Below are 14,828 nucleotides of genomic sequence, written 5' to 3'. Positions count from 1 at the left end.
GCCAGCCCAGGCAGGAAAGTCTATGAGACACTTATCTCCAATGAACCACCCGAAAACCAGAAATGATGCTGTGGCTCAAATGGTAGAGCACCAGCCTTGAGCTGAAGAGCTGAGAGACAACACTCAGCCAGAATTCAAGTCCCACAACCGACATAAAAACAAAAACAAGAGAGAGCTTGAAGCCCTGAGCTTAAGCCTCAATCCTGGCACAAGCACAGACACACAAACAACAGCATAAGCCATTTTTTGTGCATTGAAATTGGTAGATTAAAATGAAATATGATAACTACCTGAGAGAACGCAACTTCTGCATGTGAATCCATATTTCTAAGAGTGATAAAGTGTCTCGAGAGCTGGGTATGGCAGAATGTTTCAGTAAACCCCATCACTTGTGAGACTGAGACAGGAAAATAGAGAACATTTGAGGGCAGCCTGAGCTATATGGTAAAGCCCTGTCTCAAAGAAGAAAGTTCTAACAATTCTTAAATTTGAAATTAATAAATATAATCTAGGATCACAGTAATCAAGCAACCTGCCTATGAATTTTTAATTTCAATTTTATATTCAAAATTATGTATTTAATGTATATGATTTCTAACAGCCTGTAGTTGATATTTATTATTTGGTAATTTAGGTACATATCATAAACTATAAAACTTGCCCTTATATATGTTAAATTATGGTTCTAGTTTAGTAACTATGTATGCATTCATTCGCCATACGTTTGTGTCTCTCATCTCAAAATGCTAATCCACAACAAAAATCCATATTATTCATTATTACACGTGATCTATATTCATTTTCTTGTGTGTGAGGCAGTCAGATTACAGACCTCCCTATGTACCACAGAGGTTGCAGTGTACGGCTGCTGCTGGTTCCACACGGTATCTCTGTTAAATTGGTACAGCTACACACAACAGGAATATAAGCTCACAAGTACGGGAACTTCTTGCTTTCTCTGGACTATGCAGTGTTCTCCCCTCAAAGATCTATGGGCCCCAGTCCCACACCTCAGCCAGCGCAGCAGGGACAGAGAGGACACACACAGCCCCTTGTTACTCAGAATCGGCACCCAGGAGTGAGCAGAGGAGACCCATCCCGGACAGCCCGGAAAAACCTGGGGACCAAGGGTCTCCCCTGAAACATCGGGCTCCCAACCTTCACAAACACCAACACGAAGCATGCCAAGCGCAGCAGGAGATAGGCGATGACAGGGTACAAGGCCTGGACGTGGGCCACGGTGCTGATGTCTCTGTGCCCTCGGGTGCTGAACTTCATCACCTTCAAATGGCTCCACAGGGAGAAGACGGGCAGGAGAAAAGTCGTTGGGGACACAGAAAAGCACCAGCACGGACACAGGGTTGGGGAAGGAGAGGAGTCTGAGGGATGCGCCCCAAGTTGCCTGAACTGTCAGTGATGTTTCTTTCCATCTCATCCACGCAGACAAGCGATGGACGCATCCAGGACCATCACGTTCACAAGCACCGGGGCCAAGAACAGCAGTGGGGTCACAGACACAACTTTCTCAACTCTAAATTCAGGAAGACAAAGACAGAGCCAGAGAAGGTGGTTATCTTGAGAAAGTAAAAGATGCTGAGGCTGGTGGTGAGCCACATTGCTGAGATGGCTGGTCAGCATCCAGGCGAAGTAAATCCCTCCCATCGTCATCCCTGCCTTCCAGAAGGCTGCAGAAGGAAGCACGGTCACCACCCATCCAGCGCCACCACCCAGAGCTGAGCGATTCTGAGGGCCAGCGCTGTGAGGACTCGGTCCCCCAGGGAGAGCACCCTTCTCCTGACCCGGTCCGTGCAGTTCACCAGGGCTATCGACCCATTCACTAAGTGCCCCGCTACAATTTCCACCATCAGCACAACTATGAGTGTGCGCAGCAGGGCAGTGTCCATTCTCTGTGCAAGGTCAGTTCCCAATGTCACTGCCCTGTGTGTGTCAGTGCGCTCACCACCGGCGGCCTGTGTGGATCTTTCAACATGCACCACACACTCCCCTGAAAAGAACTTCTCCGTGCAACATCAAACACGCAAGAACCAAAGTTCCCTAAGGATCCGGTTCAAGCATTTCATTACATACACTCGCAGCTTCCCGATGCATACATTAAGTTCATACGGGGATTGCCCAGTTAACAAGCTGTATTCCAGGGTATTTTGTACAGCTCCAGGAAATGACAACACAGTCTCACATTATAGCATGTAAATATGGAAGTGTTTGTTTTTTGGGGGGGGGTCCGGTCATGGGGCCTGAACTCTGGGCCTGGGTGCTGTCCCTCAGCTCTTCAGCCCAAGGCTAGCACTGTACCACTTGAGCCATAGCGCCACTTCTGGCTTTTTTTTTTTTTTTTTTTTTTTTTTTTGCTTATATGGTGCTTAGGAATCGAACCCAGGGCCTCATGCATGCAAGGCAAGCGTTTTACCACTGAGCCACCTTCCTAGCCCCTATGGAAGTGTTTATTAACATACTTTTTTCTCTCTATTTTTTACATCCATAATTTGATTCCTTGAATTCTGTGCAAGGAACATCATTCACTCTAATTCACACAGGTGGCAACAAGAATCTATCAGTTTGTGTATCAAACAGCAAGCTATAAAACACAATAATAGTACATATTATTTATAATGCAGAAAAATGGTACCCAGAGTTATATGGTTTTGTGTCAACATCTAGTGCGTTGGGGTCCCTGGGTAAGGGTCATGAAATCACCAGGACACAGGACATGCAGAGTGCAAACAGCAATTGCCACTGCATGCCGTGTTTTATTGTTAGTGGGTATTTAAAGACAAGCAAGCATGATCTTTGTCAAGATTTAGTCAGGAGACATTCACACAAAAAATTTTAACAGATACATTTTTACTTAACCTATGAGACAATGTCTTGGTATATTATTATCTAAACTGTTTTAGAGCAAGCTCAAACCACTTCTCCAATCTCAGGAAAATGCTTGACCAGTTGTTCATCTATGTTTAAGGAAGCAGAAGAGCTACTTCCTCAGTTCCCAGGAGTCTGTGACATGTGTTTTGAGATAGGGAGAGAGAACATTTTCCCTCTCTAGCCTGGCATTGCAAGAGCTTTCCTAATCACAAACACAGTCCTCAGATAATCCTGAGGCTGGAACCTGCATCATTCTGCCCCTTCATCATAGACCCTGAGTCTTCACAGTTTTGCAGTTAGCATTTAGTGCTGTCTGCTTCACAGGCTGCATCTATCTCCACAACACACTCTTGTTTTAACTTTTTATTGTTATGATAAAGGTGATACATAGAAGGTTGACACTTACATGAGTCAGGTCACGAGTACGTTTCTTTTTTGGACACAGTGTCCCCTTCCCTCACTGTGTCCCAGGTTTTCCCTCCCATCCCTATCCACGAGTCCTGCAGTTCATTTTCAACATCACATCACACGCTTGATGTACTTGTTTGTGAATAGTATGTCTTCTGCCCTGAAAAAAAAAAAAGTTTGAATTTGGGTAAGACTGTAACCTCAATGCAAAACCAGAATCATGAAGGAAAAAAAAGCAACCTGCAGATTGGTGATTGGCTTGCAGTCTTAGGAATTTTATAACTTGCTCACTCACTAATGGAATATTAACATGTGTCTGCTTTTTGGTATCAGAAGTCCATACTCAACAGTACAACTTAATCTGAGAGGGGGTTTGGAATGAAAGTTGAAGGATGGGACCAACAAATCAGGAATACAGAGGGAGCTTAGGAGGAAAAAAACAAAATGTTTAAAAGACTATCTCAATTCTCACATCCCCCCCCCAACAAAAGTCCTTTTTAAATTTGTGAAATAGAGTAACTTTCCTACCTGCATCTGTAAACCTAGAACAATATGTGTATCAGGTCACAACTGTGGCTCTTTCTTCCTCATTCGTACTCCAGAAATCATCATTTCTAAACCTTTTTCCCATTTGTCATAATTCTAGTATTCGTCGGTCCTGTGGATGGCACACATATGCCAATGCTACCAAAAACACGTTTGCCACGCTGGACTTTATTACGTGCACATCTTCGTAATAAAAATTCAGTTTATTTTGAATCAAGCACAAAATAAGTATTCATTTTAAGAGATATACAGTTATACAATGCACAAATGAGAATGCTTTCATGACAGTTCATACAAGGTGTCATGCATACTCTAGAATACATGGTATATGGTGGCTTTTGTGTAACCCTAGCACCGTGCTTATCACTAATGGATTTGGTAAGAAGAGAGGGAAATGGGCAACATCCTTCATTAATAATAACACATCTCTAACAGGTTCTATCAGGAAGGATGGGGAGAGGATTTCTCGTCAGCTACCTTTAGAAAGTATTTCAAAACAGTCTGTGGTGTTAGGTGTCCATCATCCCCACCCACAATGGGCTGAGGGAAGGGATCTTGAGTTCAAGTCCAGCCTGGGGTATGTAGAGAGAATCAATCTCACAGTCTCTTGAGGCTGCAGGTTACTGATGGACACTGGGTAACTATCACTGACAAAAGGAGATGGTAGCTTTATCCACAACACTAAATATTTTGCATGAGCAAGCCATTCCATTAAAGTAGCAAAAATAAAGGAATTATAAATTGCAGTGAAGAAATAAAGTAATCGTGGTAAAGAATTATGTGCATGATGTGTTCTTTTTTATACCCCAGACAAGAGGACGAGGTGGACACAGAGCCGCACGCCTGAGGGACAGGAATGATGGTCCATCTGTCTCAACTTTGTTTCCCAGAATTAGGACGCACTAGTGGACTGAAGGAAAAATAACTTTGGCCACACAGAGGGAAAACTGGAAGCTGCCAAGCTTCCGTGCAAGGGACAGAACAGAAGCCGTGCAGCAGCAGGAGGAAGGTGGGCGTGGGCTGCAGGGCCGGCCATCCTGGGGAGAAAATGTTAATGGCTCCAAGATCTCTTCCCCCGTAGTTCAACCCTGAAGTGAAGTAGCCAATCAGCTAGTAGGCATGGGGAACTATCTTCATCTATTTCAGAATTGATGGCGTGTTATTGATTCAGAAGAAGTTTTCAGTACAACTAATACCTACATTTTATTCCTGGAAGCTGTTATATAATCACTGTGTCAAATCAACCACAATTTCCACCGTTCAGAAGGCTCGGGCATGAGGACAGAGTTGGAGACCACATCATGCATGAGACACTGTCTCAAAACAACAACAAAACCATCATTTCTATAGTGGTTGACCTATTTGCATAATTCTATAGGCACTTATATACCGTTACTTCAAAAAGAAGCAAAACCGAACTCTGAAGCATCCATCTGATCTTGCAGAAATTAAAGCAAATATATGATTACAATTCTCTTCTCACCCATACATTTTTAGTAGTATTACTTTGAACACACTTTTGACATCTAAGGAAAAAGATGTTTTTCAAGACACACTGAACAACCAGCCTTACTTCTTTCTGAGGAACACTTCGCTACGCTCTCAGTGACAAGACTATGTGATCAGCAGCAGGACATACTGTCCACAGGCACTGAGAAGCAGAGCTCACAGCAGAAAGTGTAAAGACAAGGATCAAATCCAGGCTGGGCCAGGAAAAAAAGCAAGATCTGATGTCAAAAACACCTGGATCAGAAAGGGCCGGAAGCACAGCTCAAGTGGTGTAGCGATGGCCTAACACGCATAAAATCCTGTGTTCAATCTATCTATACCCAAAATAAGCTAAAACGCGTTGTGGTACAACACACAAAAAAATGAGAAATCGGATCTACTTCCTAATGTAATATCTACTATATCTACTACATCTAATAATGATATATCAATAATGATATATGCCTTCTGAGAATTATTGAATTTGAAGCTTCTAAGACAGCAAATTTTTTATTTGAAAGAAAGCAAGGCTAATCATTCTTGGGAATTTTTACAATATTAGTAAATTGAGACTTATTTGAAGTCATACATTTAGAATGTTAGATTTCCAACAGTCTTGTTTTACTCTCTGCTTCTAATCTAAAGGTTTTGGAATGTTGTATATATAAAGTTTACTTTTATTTGCATAGAACTATATGAATCTGTTTTTTTTAATTTAATTTTATTTTATTTGTGAACATACTGTACAGCGGAGTTACAATTGCATGGGAAGGATAATGCGTACATTTCTTACCAAGCATTGCAGCCTCCTCCTGTGTTTACCCTTCACATCCCTTCCCAACCTCCCCCCTCCCCCCCAATCCCAATCCTTCTCCTTCCCCCCCCTTCCCCCCCCCCCCACCGACGTTGTAAAGCTCGTTTTAGACATGACAACTTGTACTTCTCATTGTTGCAACAGGTCCACCTGTATCCTTAAACAAATGGTTTTTCCCCATCTCCTCCACAAGTTATACTGACATCAAATATAGTGAAAGCAGGGGTTATACTGTGGGGGAGGGACATACAAAGCAACAAAGAGATAATCTTATAAATGTGTTAGAAACACAATGAATCTGTTTTTTTATGTCTCATAGGCAGGCATATACACAGATCTTGCATATTGTTAGTTTCTCAGGTTGAAGATGCACACAAAACTCAGTGTCTGTGACCATAGGGAACTGTTCCCTGTAAGAATTCTGCACTGATATTCCTCTGTGTATCTTGTAGCATAGATACTTCTCAAAGGTTGAGGTGTGTTTGGCTACTCTTAATCTAAGCACACAATTTGTAAAATTCATACAGACACAGACCACAGAAACAGTTCACTACAAATTGATTTTCTCCATCGTATGCACACCGATCCCTGAAATTCAGAAAGGTCCTAAGAGTTCCAAGCCTTTGGCCCTGGACCTCAGCCTCCACAGCACCGACAGAGAGGTCCGTCTCAGCTTCTTGTTTTCAGGAATCAAGACGAGCGAGTGCCAGGAATGGAAAGCCGCTGCAGAACCCTGATCAATCCAAACGACCACATCGCTCCCCAGAAACATAAAGCTCTGAAACACTGTAACAAGGGAGAGTAGGAACACGGTGTCCAGGAGCAGAGAGGACATGACCGTCCGCAGGGCTCGGATGTGGGCTACAGTGCTGGTGTCTCTGGATCCAGGGGTGCCTTGCTGCATCCTCCCGAGGTGTTTGCATAGAGAGAAGGCCAGCAGGAGAAACATTTCAGGGACACGGTAAAAGGAAGGAGCAGGAACCCAGAGTTACTGAGCGAGACGACAGTGGGAATCTGTGTGGAGGTCTCTAGACTGGAATTGTAAGTCATAGACCCAGTGATGCAGATATTGACGCCTTTGTCAGCAAATACAGTATTTAAAACCAAGAAGATCAGAGACACCAGCTGTGCCATTGAAACCACTCTTTCAACCTTCCACTTTAGATGGAGGAAAAATTGGCCATCTTGAGGTAAGAGAAGAGTCTGAAGTGATTGGCCACTACCCAGATGACATTAATGGTTCTTAATGTACACCAAGAACTTTTCAAAGCTGGGCACAGGAAAAGCGTTACCACACTTAAAATGGCTACCCAGAGAAGACCCAGCCTGGAGATGGCCCGTGCAGTGAGGATCTGGTCTACAGAAGCTCGCTTTCTTCTCCTGGCCCAGTCCCTGCACCTCACCAGGGCTACAAGCACTTTTCCTGAGCTTCCTATCATGAGTCTCACAACAAAAAGAAGGTGCTCACCAAGATGTCATCCATTGTCTGGAAAAGAAAGCCTCAGCTTATCACTGCTGAAGACTTATGACTGCATTCATTTTTCTGCTATTTATATTTGCTCATTGACAAACAAAAATCTCACATTAACATCTCCTGTACAATGCCAAGCCAGGAAGCATGAAGACTTTCTAATGACAAAGTTCATCGTTACCATCATGGAAATACTGCATTTTCCCACGTGGCCCAGCTGAGCTCGATCACAATGCCATCTGTCTTACACAGAGCAACCTGAAACCTTTGGTTTGCTAACATGCAAACAATGACATTTGTTTGCATTGTATAGGTTTTGTTTTAGGGGAGTTTCTGTTTTGTTTTGTTTTGTTTTGTTTTGTCTAAGGATTTAGTCTAGCAACATGAATTCCAGGGGGAAAAGTGGAATTGTAACAGACATTAGAGCCAGTAACAGGAATAAGAACTAGTACATGAAACTTCCTAACTATTGATGATTTATCTAGAATTCAAAGTTAAGTGTGCTAACCAGAGCTCTTCCTTCTTGAACACTACCTAGAAAATTCAAATCCTTTCCAAGAGTAAATCAAATATTCCGAATTAAGATGGACCGGCTCCAGGAATTCCTGGCTCTCAAACAATTACTATCTCAAGTGCCACTTGTGTCTGAGAATGTTCTCTTTCCTTTTTTTTCTGATGACTCAGAGTTTCATGCTTGCTAGGTGGGAAGTTGACCACTTAAGCCACGTTAACATTCTGTAGTAAAGAATCTCTATTTTGGGGGGCCAGGGAGTCTGGGATGGCCTGAACTGTGATCCTCCTACTTACATCTCTTAAGTAGCTGCAATTATAGACCCACCATCACGCCTGGCAAAAGTATTCTAAATTGCTCTTCTATTCAGAACAATGGGTTTGCTGCATCTGATTTCCAAGTCTATATGTTATTCTTCATTCCTTGTCTGAAACTATAGGACACAAGCTAGATTATAAAACTCTTTTATGGACAATTGTATCTGGATCTCCATCATATTAGGTACATACAATTATACGGTTTCAATTTGCAATATCTCATATGCATTATATGTACATGTATGTCTTATATATTAAAATCTTTAAATGTTTAATGGTAGACACAAAATTATGTTAATACTGTGAATTCTTATATTTAAATATTTGTTATAACTTGAGTTTATAGTCATACTTGCATTTTTTTACCAAACTTATAGTATGTATAGTGCTTAATCCAAACAGACTTTTATAAAATTCACAGTGGCATGCAATCGAAGAATAACTGAAAACCATAAATTTCTATTTTTTGAGTTTCTCATGGCCGGCATCATTTGTTCACACCTGCAATCCTAGCTACTCAGGAGGCTGAGGTCTGAGAATCAATTTGAAGCCAGCCCCGGTAGGAAAGTTCAAGAAGCTCTTCTCTCCCATTAACCATAAAAAAGCCAGAAGTAGAGCTGTGGTTCAAGTAGTAGAGTGCTAGTCTTGAGCTAAATAAAGCTCAGGGACAGCACCCAGGCCCTGGGTTCAAGCCCAGGTCCGGCCCAAACACAATCTTTTTTTTTTTTCTTATGAACTGACTTTCCTCTAGAAGAACAAGATCCCTTGAATGGCCTAGGAGTCTGAGGGCTCCAGGCCTCGGTCCATGCCCCTCAGCCACCGGAGCATGGAGAGAGAGGCCCCTCGCAGCCTTCTGGTTGCCAGAATGAGAACAACTGTGTGTCCTGAGGGAAAGGTGGTTCCAATGACTTCCAGAGGCAAAATGATCCTATCTTCCTGCAGAAACTTGGAGTTCCAGAACTGCAAAAGAAGAGACAGGAAGAAAATGGCGTACAGGAGGAGGAAGGCGACTGTCGTTTGCAGGGCTCGGACATGGGCCACAGTGCTGGCATCCTTGGGTCCTGGGACATGGTGCCACATCTTCTTGTGGTGTTTCCACAGAGAGAAGATGAGCAGGAGAAACACTGCCAGGGACACGGTAAAGGGTACAAATGTGAACACTGTGATGGTGCAAAACACCAGTGTGGGAAACTGAGCAGACTTACTTGAACTAAAGCTGTAGGACACGTTGCTCAGATACTCATCGGTCCAGACACCGTCATGTGCATTTAGAACTACAATGTTCAAAAGCAAGAGGGCCAGAGACACCAGCAATGCTCCCAACACTACCTTTCTAACTCTCCATTTTAGATAAAGGAAAATGGAGTTGGAAAAGTTGGCTATCTTGAGAAAATAATAGATGCTGAGGATGGTGGCGAGCCAGATGCTAAAATGGTTGGTAATGGTCCAAGTGGTGCTCATCGCTCTTAGATTTTTTCTAGTGGCCATCAAAGCTGGGTACACCAGGAGGCTCATGAGGAAAGACAACAGCATAGCAAGTCTGGAGACTGCCAAAGCCAGCAGGATTCGATCCACCGGAGAGATCTTCCTGCTCTTCCTCCAGTCCATGCAAGCCACCAGCGCCATGAATGTATTGCCTAAAAATCCTACAATGAGCTCCACACTTAAAGCGAGCATGAGCATGACCTGCAGGACACCACCCATTGCCACTGGGAGGGGGCCTCCACAGCCTCTACTCTGCTGAGGACTCTCTCCTGGAGTCTTCTGAAGTGCAGTGTGGATCTGATTCCTGAAAATTCATGGTGTAACTCACGGTTAGAAACTCCCACCTGCAGTATCAGTCAAGAAAACAAGATTTAATCACCGGTCCATTCCATGCCAGGCCCTGGTGGCTCACGCCTTTAATCCTAGCTACTTAGGAGGATCTGAGGATCATGGTTCCAAACCAGCCTGGGCAGCAAAGTCTGTGAGACTTTTATCTCCAATTAACCACCAAAAAGCTGAAAGCAGAGCCATGGTAGAGCACTAGCTTTGAGCAAAATAGCTCAGGGACATCGCCCAGGCCCTGAGATCAAGCCCCAAGACACACACACACACACACACACACACACACACACACACACACACACACACACACACACACACTCAGTTGATTCATAGCTTTCTTCATGAAAATGCCTCAGTTTCTCAGAAAACCCAAACAAGCATCACTGAGATATGTACCTCACACACAACAGCCTGGAGTCTTTGTAGCTGACAAGAAGGAAAAGCTGAGTTCTCATGCTCCAACATGAAATATAAAGATATATTCACTAGTATTGTCTTACTGTTTTACATATTATAGTTAGACTAGTTGATTTCTGGGTCAGAAACCACAAAATGGTAACTCTTAATAGGCAACAGAATCTCAACTGATATATGGAACTTCATAAGCACTGAATTTTTAAGCCCTTCTAAATTAGGTCTCTGCAGGAAACTATGCACATATATTCCAAAGTGACTTCTACACCAGAGTTTCAAATAAAATCACACAGATCTTAAACCCTCAAATATGTAGCCAGACACCAGTGTCTCACACTTATCATCCTAGCTACTCAGCAGGCTGAGATCTGGAGATCACAGTTCAAAGCCATCCCTGGCAGGAAAGTCCATGAGATTCTTATCTCCAATAAACCACTAGAAAACTGGAAGTGGTGCTATGGCTCAAGCAGTAGAGTACTTGCATTGAGCTGAAGAGCACAGGGACAGCGCCCAAGCCCAGAGTTCAAGACCCAAGACTGACCAAAAAAAAAAAAATGTGGCACTAAGAATACTTATTTTTTGTTTTTACTTCCTTCGCTTTTGAGAAGGTCATGAGTATTCATATCTACATACCATTATATAAATATACACGTATATCTATCCAAATTTTATTCATTTTCCATTTCAGTCATTCAGGCTTTCCATTTGTTCATTATGCATTAGGTTCATGTTTACCACTGTGGTAGTTAATAAAGATATCGTGTAAAATTGCTTTCAAGTATAATGAATTCAGTATTAATTCATTCTGTACATTTATGACAATCTCATGTGTGTGAGGATTTTTGCATCTTCTTGTGCATCACTGGGGCTCAGCCTTCTCAATCACTGCTTCTCCCCTGCCTGACTTCTCGGTGGAAAGCAAACCTTCAGATTTCATCCACCTCCTTTCAGCTCTCTCCAACCTCTGCCTTGTGACCAACTCTACAGGCGTCAGGACAGAGGAAGGATGCTGCCTGGGCAGCACAGGGCATGAGCAGGGCCCACCTGGACAGCTGGGCATGGTGACGCTCACCGGCAACTCCCGCACTTGGACTGCACAGGCAGGCCAGCCTGGAAAGCCTGGTCTCAAAACAAAACCACCTCAGGTATTGCAGAGAGACATGGAATATTCCAGGGACAAGGGTAAACCACAATCTCAGTCCCATGAAACAAGGCTGGGTAAAGAAAGCAGAGCCCAAATACCATGAAGATGTCTCGTGAATGCCCAACATTGGGGGAAAGATATATGAAGAAGACATAAATCCAATTTTTTGTTCACAAAAACTACTTAGAAGCACAAGTATATGGCCATCACGGCTTTGCTCCGCCCAAGAAACCGAGCAGGAAAGGAAGCAGAGGTGAAGCTATGTAGAGTAGATGCTATCACTGGAACTCATAGGCTTCTGGTAGAGACAGGGCCTGCTTGGGTCCAAATCAGCGTGGCACTTCCCCCTGGGGAGCGTCTCTGAGCCTCGTGGTTCATCCACAATGCAGAATAATCCATTTCCCAGGAGAAGGATGCGGGACGGCTTACCTTGCACCTGAGTTCCTGTGTGTCTCGGATACCCACACTCATTCCTGTTCTATCAGCAGCCCGTGCAACCTACGCGCTGCCCTCCACGGCATGGCGCTCACACTGTGAGCAAGAGCACCTCGTGAAAGACCACGAGCGAATCAGATGACGCAAGGCAGAAAAGCAGACATGTCGGTGCTGCTCCCAGTAAACCTTGGCCAGTGGAAAATAGAAGATCAAGGAGAAATAAACTCTCAAATCATGACGCCATATCTCTTCCAAGGACCCAGGCTGGGTCTTGGTTTCTTCTTGGAACTTCTGGGAAGTTCTTGGGAGTCACAAGTCAATGCGCTGACCAGCTTGCTGCCTCTCAGCTGAGTGTGGTGTCGACAGATGCTTCATCACCACCATTATGCTTGTCTCCATGTCTGCATCCCCCCCCCCATTTCTGTACAGGTTTGTCTTTGCAGAGAAATGTTACCATTTTAATCCCAGACACTGGGTCTGGTCTTACCAACCCTAAGTTAAGATATGCACCGAACTGTACAGTTTCCTGTGTATGCACGGAAACACCACTGCCCTAGAGCCAGGCTTCAGCCATGGCCCTCCGTCCTTCATCCTGTTTACAGACATCTCTCCACTTGTGTTAAATCTAATACTTCTCCGTACTACTTATGTAACACATTAAACTCACCATAAATACTCATGTTACTCTTGAACTTTATTCCTTGCATATTGTATAATTCTGTTTACTCTGTATTTAAAAGGAAATACTTTTTAATAAAGTCTATCTCAAACATTTATCTTTGATAAAAGGCTTAGATTTGAATGCTCTTGCCATGCAAGAACAGTTCAAACAGTGAAATCCAAACGTATGTTCACAGAAATATGTGATATGAAGTACAGGGGAAAGTACTTGGGACTTCCTACAATCATTTTAGCAGCACATAAATATCGATTGTAAATGCTTCAAGTAAAGGAAAACAGAGTAGAAGAGTGACTCACAATTCTGAAAATGTCCTACCAGATCTTGTAGAATTATTTTTGAGATTAAAAATGATTGTTATCAATAATCTTATATTGTTTCATACATGTGCACACATCTTCACATGTTCTTTTATTTAACACACATAGGTAGAAGATCTACTATGTGTATCCTTAGAAATTTCTTATCTTAAATACATATGGTCTGGAAACAGTTGTAGAAACAAAAAATGTTATAGACTCCATCCATTTAATTTTTCCCAAAATTCCTATTTGTCTCCATTATTCACCTAGGGACTTGAAATTTTCCATTCTTTCAGCCAGCACCTCACCTGGGACACAACGGACAGAAAGGCCTGCTTCAGCTTCTTGTTTGCCCAAATCAGGATGCATGAATGGCTTGAAAGATAGATGCTACCAGCAGCCTGATAAAGCAAATTGACTGATTCATGTAGTGGCTTATTATAATACCAGCCTGATATGATTACAGAGAAGGTATACAGAGCAAATAGCAAGAGGAAGGAGGTGGTGGTTTGCAAAGCCTTCACATGGACTTTGGTGCTGGGATCTTGGGCTCCTTTGCTATAGAGCCTCATCTTCCTGAAATGTTTGCACAGGGAATAGATTAACAGCAAGACACAGATCAGTGATATAAGGAAGGGTATGCTGCTTCCAAGAGTGAATACAGTCATATTCGAAAGGTGTATTGTGTCCTTCAGCTGGCTCTTCCATGTCACATTTCCTTCATAGCTATCCAACACATTTTCTACATATTCCATTGTAAAACTAACTGATAAAAACATCAACATCCCCAACAATATCATAACCATAATGCTTTTAACTCTCCTCTTCAGATGAAGAAATAGAAGACTGGAGAAATTAGCTATCTTAAGCAAATAAAATATGCTTAGTATTGTTGCAAGCCAAACACTAAGATGGTTGGTTACCACCCAGGAAACATGGTAAATAATTGTTCCTTGTTTCCTACATGTTCCTGTATTTAACACAATTAAACAATACTCCATTACTATTACCCAAAGCAAGCCAATCCTGGAGATAGCCAAGCCAGTGAGAATTCCATCCGCAGCAGAGATCTTTTTTCTCTTAACACAGTCCATGCTGTTCACCAGAACTATGAAGGCATTGGCTAAGTTTCCAATGACAAATCCCACTATTACAAAGAAGGAAGTAATGCATGCTAGTAAATTCATATCTGAAAAGAAAACATAAGGCAGGCCCATTATGACTAGATCACTCCTCTTGATTCTTCTAAATCACTGGCCTTAAACTCTGTGTCTTTGACTTACAGATGTGTGCTGAGGATCTTGTTTTTCTTAATTCAATGATCAATATTAGGCAGCAAAATACCACAGTGTTTTAGTGGGTGAATTAAATCCTATACTTATGGAAAAACATGCTCAAATGAACTTCCCGTGTCTGTTCAGGTTACATACCTGTGTCCCTGCAGGAGGCTGGGACAGCTCACAGTTGACGCTGGAGTGGAAATTGCGTTCTCATTTGCTAGCATGCAAATACAGCCATATTCTATTTCTTTGTTTGCAATTTTGTCCTTGTTCAAACTTTCCCTGATTTGTGTTCATCGACTTTGGTTG

The 14,828-nt window shown here is 42.7% G+C and overlaps 2 protein-coding genes across 2 annotated transcripts; both read right to left on the bottom strand.

Moving 5' to 3' along the window:
* Positions 1 to 9,072: 9,072 nt before the first annotated feature.
* LOC138806802 (taste receptor type 2 member 14-like) lies at positions 9,073 to 10,142 on the bottom strand. The gene has a single exon (XM_069992153.1). The coding sequence runs from the start codon at positions 10,140 to 10,142 to the stop codon at positions 9,213 to 9,215; it is 930 nt and encodes a 309-aa protein (XP_069848254.1). The 3' UTR covers positions 9,073 to 9,212.
* Positions 10,143 to 13,505: 3,363 nt separating this feature from the next.
* On the bottom strand, positions 13,506 to 14,426 carry LOC138806787 (taste receptor type 2 member 20-like). Its single transcript, XM_069992141.1, has one exon. The coding sequence runs from the start codon at positions 14,424 to 14,426 to the stop codon at positions 13,506 to 13,508; it is 921 nt and encodes a 306-aa protein (XP_069848242.1).
* Positions 14,427 to 14,828: the final 402 nt, after the last annotated feature.

This window comes from Dipodomys merriami, unplaced genomic scaffold (genome assembly GCF_024711535.1).
Source record: "Dipodomys merriami isolate MVZ:Mamm:240054 unplaced genomic scaffold, mDipMer1.0.p SCAF_408, whole genome shotgun sequence".
In the NCBI taxonomy this organism is placed as follows: Eukaryota; Metazoa; Chordata; class Mammalia; order Rodentia; family Heteromyidae; genus Dipodomys; species Dipodomys merriami.
The sequence above is the reverse complement of the archived record's forward strand: the minus strand, read 5'-3'. Positions and strand labels throughout refer to the sequence as shown.

What these genes read in the sequence shown, in the direction of transcription:
- LOC138806802 (XM_069992153.1), bottom strand. Translation starts at nt 10,142, where the DNA reads ATGGGTGGTGTCCTGCAGGTCATGCTCATGCTCGCTTTAAGTGTGGAG.
- LOC138806787 (XM_069992141.1), bottom strand. Translation starts at nt 14,426, where the DNA reads ATGAATTTACTAGCATGCATTACTTCCTTCTTTGTAATAGTGGGATTT.